This window comes from Castanea sativa, chromosome 8, assembly GCF_040712315.1.
Source record: "Castanea sativa cultivar Marrone di Chiusa Pesio chromosome 8, ASM4071231v1".
In the NCBI taxonomy this organism is placed as follows: Eukaryota; Viridiplantae; Streptophyta; class Magnoliopsida; order Fagales; family Fagaceae; genus Castanea; species Castanea sativa.
The window spans coordinates 12,073,759-12,080,699 of NC_134020.1; the positions used below are offsets into that span (position 1 = coordinate 12,073,759).

Sequence of the window (6,941 nt, forward strand, 5' to 3'; positions counted from 1 at the left end):
ATTGATTATTTTAGAGACAAAAATTGCCACAATTACAAAAAAAAAAAAAACATTGCATTCTGTGTTTCGATCCGGTACGGTCGGTATTTTTTTCGGTACAAAATAGGAGTGTATCTGTACCGGTGCACTAGCCAGTACGGTGTGTACCGATCGGTACAGTACGGTATCAATAACACTGATGTGTACTTGTTTAAAGATGGTCATGTACTCTGTATGATGGAGTCATATGAATAAATAATCTTGGGCGCTCCTAACTTTGGAGTGTAGATATACATTTAAGGTGACTGTTGTAGATGCATATTTTTTTTTTTGAAAAACACACACACATATATATATAGGGGAAATAAATGAAATAAGAAAATGCACTCACAAACCAACAACAAAACTGCATGCTGCTATAAATGCATATTCAAACTACATTGTGTGCATGATTGTTGCAATGTGATTGCCTTGATTCACATAAGCTAGTGACATTAGTTTTTTCATGTATGCAACATGCATCAATATGACTACGATCAATTTTATAACTAAATTTTGTCCAGTAATTAGAGTCCTTTGAATCAGCTTATGCAATTGGGTTAGTGTCTACGTCATCGTATTATTTTTATATCCAATTTAAATATGATAGAATAATAAAATAATTACAGGAGATAGAACAGAATCTTAGATAAGAAAAGAAAAAGAAAGGAAAAAGAGGTTTCCTTTGTTTCAGTGTTCAATCCCTTGTCTCTTCTTCCATCTCTTGACTCCTGACTCTTGTTGTTCAGTTCAAGGAATGTCAGAGTCCATTCTAGAGGCAATCGTTAAACATGTTGTCGGTGGCTTTTCTTCGCAGATTAGGATGCTCCGGGATTTCGATGATGCGATTGAAAAGCTTAGGAACACGATCTACACAACCCAAGCTCAACTTCTCGATGCTGAGGATAAGCACGCCACCACCGGTGATATAGCACTCAACCATTGGGTCGAAAAGCTGAAAGATGCCTTTAACGACGCTGAGGACTTGCTGGACCTTGTCTCCTCTACAGACTCGATGACTGAAATGGACAAAGAGGTACGTATTTTCTTCTCATGCTCGAAACAGCTCACTTTTCGGCTTAAGATGGCTCAAAAAGTAAACGCAATTCTGGAGAGGTTGAATGATATTGAAATTGAAAGGTTAATCTTCAATATTGATCTACGAAAACCTCCAGTGATGAGATCAGGGGATAAAGAAGAACTGGTTTTTGGGAGAGAGGATGATAAGAAAGCCATTACAAAGCTTTTGTTGGATTCTAAAGACAACCTTTCAGTCATTCCTATAGTTGGAATTCGAGGAGTTGGGAAGACCCTTTTGGCTCAATTGATATTTAAAGACAAGAATGTTGAAAACCATTTCAACCTACGACTTTGGGTGTGTTTGTCGGTTTCTGATGTCTTTGATGTTAAATTAATTCTTAAGAAAATGGTGGAATCTTTAAGGCGGATCAGTCTTGAAAATCCTCCTATGGATAAATTGCAAAGTTTCGTCCGAGAAAATATTGCTGGAAAGAGATATTTGCTTGTTTTGGATGGTGTCTGCAATGAAGATCAAGTAGAATGGTTGAGTTTGAAAAAAGAGTTGATGGGTGGTGACAGAGGAAGTAAGATTCTGATAACTACAAGGTCATTCTTAGCTGGAGAAATGGTTGGCACTACTCCACCCTATGTTTTAAAAGGCTTGTCGGAAGAGCAATCATGGTCTTTATTGTGTCATGTTGCCTTTGAAGAAGGCCGAGAGCCATTGAGACCAGAAGTTTTAGAATATGGTAGAGAGATTGTAAAGATTTGCAGAGGCCTTCCATCCATGATAAAGCTAATGGGAAATGGGTTATCTGCTAAACGACCAGATGCTTCGTCAGGGATCAAGACTATTGAACCTTTTTCGGAAAGTAGTACACACTGTAATTTTTTACCAGTCCTAAAGCGGAAGGAGTGCTTTGCTTATTGTTCATTGTTTCCTGAAGATTGTATCATTGATAAGATGACACTTATAAAACTTTGGATGGCCCAAGGATTCATCCATTCCTCAAATGGAAACCAACACATGGAGGATGTTGGTGATGAGTATTTTATGAGTTTACTTCGGAATTCATTATTTTTGGAGTTCAAGAAAGATGAATGGGGCAATGTATTGAGTTGTAGAATGGATGATTTAATTCGTGATGCGGCAGTGTTTGTAGCTGGTACTGGAAGCACCATCATAGACATGAAGGCGGAAATTATTAATAAAAGATCTCGTCATTTTTTGTTTTGTTCTAGTTTACATTCATCACGGGAACTTCTGGACCAATTGCTAAAAGCCAAGAAGTTGCGGACGTTTCTTTTGCCAACTCAATATAAGGGAAGGTTGGATAAAACAATTATTGATAAACTTATTTCAAGATTTAAGTACTTGCGTGTGTTAGATTTGCATGATTCAGGGATTGAAATGGTTCCACCTTCAATTGGTAACTTGCTATTGTTAAGGTATCTTGATCTTTCTGGGAACGAAGACATCAACCTGTTGCCCCCTTCAATTACAAGGCTACTAAATCTGCAAACTCTTAAGCTCTCCTCTTGTGTTAACCTTAAAGAATTGCCTAGAGATATTTGGAAGTTGGTCAATCTTAGACACCTTGAGATTGGTGGATGTAAAAGTTTGGCTCATATGCCAGATGGACTTGGGCGGTTAACAACACTTCAAACATTACCTTTATTTGTGATTGGCAAGGGCACTGCAAGCTTGGGGAAGACTGGCGCGCTAAGTGAATTGATGGGGTTAAACAACTTGAGAGGAGAGCTAACAATTTTGAATTTGGGACATATCAAAATTGATACTTCAGAATCTAATGCTGCCAACTTGGAAAGCAAAGGATTCCTTCAGGCTGTCAGATTACAGTGGGAACCAATAGAAGGTGATGTTGATCCGGCCAATGATGAAGCACTTCTTGAAACCCTCAGGCCACACCCAAATGTGGCTCTATTAGGCATTGAAGGGTATATGGGCTTAAATTTTCCGAGTTGGATGAAGGATGATATATTTTGGTGCCTCCCAAATCTTGTTGCAATTAATATAAGCAGGTGTTCCAAATGCCAGCATCTACCATCATTGAGTCATCTCCATTGTCTCAAGACTCTCTATGTTGGAGAATTAACTTCTCTTGAGGTCATAGAAGAGAGGGATCATGAACCCTCAAGGGGCAATCTGGTTGGAGGCAGCGGAAGACAACCATCACCATCTTCAGCAGTACCTTTCTCAAGTCTAAAGGAATTAACGCTCTATAAATTGCCTAATCTGACAGGATGGAGGATGAGGAGGGAAGGAGTTGCAGCAAAGAATCAACAATTTCCGTTAGTCCTGTCATTTCCTTGTCTCTCTAAATTGTCAATAGAGCATTGCCCAAACCTGACATCTATGCCTCTTTTTCTAAATCTTGAAGAAGATTTGAAGCTGACTGATGTCAGAAGGGAGCTTCTACAACAGCAGTCAATGGTGGTGAAACAAACATTAGCAACTTCCTTAACCTCTTCTTCTTCTACTTCTTCTTCTTTTTCTTCTTCTTCATTCCCCTCCTTTTCAACTTACTCCCCATTTTCCAAATTGAAGTCTCTGCATATTGCAAGCATCAAGGATCTAGACGGCATACAATGGCAAAGCCTCAGGAACCTCCGTTCACTGGTTCTTATCACTATTTCAAATCTGGTGTATTTACCTGACGAGATTCAATATGCGACCACACTGCAACATCTTAAGATTGTAAACTGTTCTAACTTGATGACCTTACCAGAGTGGATGGGCAACGTCAAGTCACTTCAGCAGCTCGAAATAATTCAATGCCCCAATTTAACATCACTGCCTGATGAGATTTATCACTTACAGAAACTCATAATCTCAGACTGTCCCAAATTATTGGAAAGATCCCATACCGAAACAGGTGTGGATTGGCCTAAAATAGCTCACATCTCAAGTTTGCACATCACCTGAACTGTGAGATATAAGTAAAGCTTTTGTTGCATAACTAAGAATGTGCAGCTTCTCTGATTAAAAAAAAAAAAAAAAAGGAATGTTCTGCTTCTTCTGGCATGTACAACACTTTTCAGTTTTATTTGTTAAGAATCAAATGATTTATGTAATCATTTTTTCCTCATTTTTTCCAGTGAACTCATCCACAGTGAAAAGATTTTGAAGAATTTCTCAGTAATTTAAGTCAATTTCAGCATGGACATGGAAAGGTTTAAAGCTGGTTCTTGTTCAAACCTACTGGCACTCCAATTTAGCAACAACTTAGTGGTAAGATCTAATTTTTGTTTTTTAATTTCCCTCCTTTCTCTCCCTTTGTTTTTCTTCTTATTTATGCCACTTTATCTCTAGGAAAGTGAAAAATTGATGTTCTTTGTTGCTTTCTTCCATGCTGAAAAACAGATTGTTTTCTGGCAGTTAGTAATTTTGAAAGTAGATTTATGTTGGATGATATGGGTAGCCCTTATTGATGAAAATATGAAGGAGAGTCGTTTAAAATGGTTTGGTCATGTGCAAAGGAGAGCAACTAATGCACCAATAAGAAGGAACGAGCGTATCCAAGTTGAGGGAATGAAAAAAGGTGGAGGAAGACCAAAAATCATATTAGTAGAAGTAATAAAAAATAACATGTCAATTAAAGGAGTGTAGATAATATGACTTTAAATAGAGCAGACTGGAGACAAAGAATACATATGGCCAGCTCTAACTAAAGATGTTGGGGATCCATAGCCGACCCCAAAATTTTGGAACTAAGGCTTTGTTTGTTGTTTGTTGTTGTATTTATGATGCATGATCAAATCTTACAAGTAGACTAAACCATCTTTACTGCTGGTAAAGGGTGATTTCTACATTTCTTTCCCTGGCAGCTTCTTGTGGATTGACAGGCACCAATGTCGTGCTACTTATAAACAATCCAGGGTTGCTTAATTTAATGTTTCATTAGGGGCAGGAAAAACTTCAAATATTTCAAATAGAAGTTTTTTTAATTGATCATTTAAGACAACAAAATCTCCTATGAAGTATACCTGGCACTATTATTTTTTAGCAGTTTACATATATATTCCTGTCCTGTTAGCCAAAACAACATGAAATATAAGATGTAAAAAATTGATGCATGTTCTTCTACTTGTTAGAAGTACCTAGCAGGCCATTGCTTCCCCGTGTTCATACATCTACTATTGATCTCCTCTGTAAATTGATTGAAGACGCATCTTATTCTCTATTATATTTTTCTCATGAGAGGTTTTTCAAGTTTGACGCAGAAAACAAAGGTTACATAGGTGGTGCTTTCTTTTCTTAGACATAATGGGGACTAAAATAACTGAGTAATCATTACTTATTTTTTTTGTCAGTTCATCCCTCATAGAATTTTCATTCTGAATATGATATGTTCACATTTGTTGATTTATGATTATTATTACTGTTCTTATAATCATTAGACAAACAGACTGTAGTCTGATCTTCATCAATATTGGAGTAGAATTCTGGAGATGGATCTTATCTAACTACTACTCCAGGAACTAGCTTTATGCTGGTAATCTGCTTATTCGTTTTTGTTTGAGTTTCTTTAATTACCCATCTGTTGGTATGTTTGGGAAAATATAATCAAATCATGATACCGCTGTTAACTTATACTAGCTTACGAATCATGCTATATGTAGTCTGGCTGAAAAGAAAAATTGACAGCAATCTACCTATTCTGGATTTTTTTTGCCTGAAGCTCAGACTGGATTCAGAGCACCAACTGAGCTTAATTGTATAGGCAGTAACTTTGAACTTAAATGTCATTTCTGAGAACGGGTTGGCAGTAACTAAAAGAGCAAGATATAGATAATTCCTGTCTTCGAAGGACGAATAATTCTTAACATACTCTTAAACAAGCAACAAAACCTACTTTTGGTTTAATGAAGTTCAACTACCTTCTGATAATTTGATATAAACCATATTTTCTTTTTTTAGTGAAGTTTTAATAACCAAACCACTAATGAAATTTCAAATTACTAAACTAGAGAGAGAGAGCTGACTGAATGGCTAAAATGTTGGTATTAAGAAAAGCTATAGTACTGGATTAATTTATCAACACCAACCCTATATTCTACTTATATAGTAGTCCTTACACGCTCATTGGTGATTTGGTGCAGTCTCGGTGATATTTTGCAGGAGTTGAACCTTGCATCATTTCAAGCAGATTCTCAATTTGATCTCAATGCCAGAAAAGGTTTATGACTAGTTGACCACACCTCTTTACTGAAACCAAGAATATCGGGCTGTCCCCCACTGATTGGAAAAATACCAGGAGGAATGGGCGAGGATTGGCATAACTGTTCATGTCTCAACATTTTGGAAGACACTTTTTATTAGGACATGCATATGCTCAGCTTCTTTCAATATGTATTAATTAGAATTCAATCTCTCTCGTTATGATTCTTTTGAAACCATCAGTTGTCATAGAAGTAAACAATATTTTTAAGACAGATACTTATTCAAGAAATATTGCTCAATACACACTATACTACCACGACAATCAAGTGGTATTACTTCATTTTATTTATTGCTTGCTTATTCTGTTTTATTATAATTTTCAGTATACGTTTTCCATTGTATGCTTTGTCCCCTCTTTTGTTTGATTGATTTTTATTATTATTATTTTATTTTGTCATTTCTTCTTTTAAAACTTTTGATTTTTTTTTTAAAGTTAAAAATACATTGTTGGTCATTAAAGTTACTCTTCGGTGACATTAAGGCCTATTCGTAGAAGTGCTATAATATTAAGTTTTATACAGAATGGAACTCTAATGTATGTGTAAAAATAAACAGAACATTGAAATGATTTCAAGAGAAATAAATAATTTAATGATTTGATCAAATAATTTTTTAGAGAAGATAGTAATATCTCTAAATACTCAAAGTTGCTTTGATA

The 6,941-nt window shown here is 36.1% G+C and overlaps 1 protein-coding gene across 7 annotated transcripts; it reads left to right on the forward strand.

Moving 5' to 3' along the window:
* Positions 1–662: 662 nt before the first annotated feature.
* Positions 663–6,599, forward strand: LOC142607830 (putative disease resistance protein RGA1). 7 transcript variants are annotated; one of them, XR_012839379.1, is made up of 4 exons: positions 663–3,935; positions 4,159–4,291; positions 5,461–5,555; positions 6,163–6,599. XR_012839379.1 is itself a non-coding variant. In XM_075779470.1 (1 exon), exon 1 carries the CDS (start codon positions 776–778, stop codon positions 3,983–3,985), a length of 3,210 nt encoding a protein of 1,069 aa, XP_075635585.1. In that variant the 5' UTR covers positions 663–775; the 3' UTR covers positions 3,986–4,151. The 7 variants fall into 7 exon arrangements, 1 of the variants encoding a protein (XP_075635585.1); XR_012839381.1 differs by having other exon boundaries at positions 6,182–6,599; XR_012839378.1 differs by lacking the exon at positions 5,461–5,555.
* The last annotated feature ends 342 nt before the right edge of the window (positions 6,600–6,941 follow it).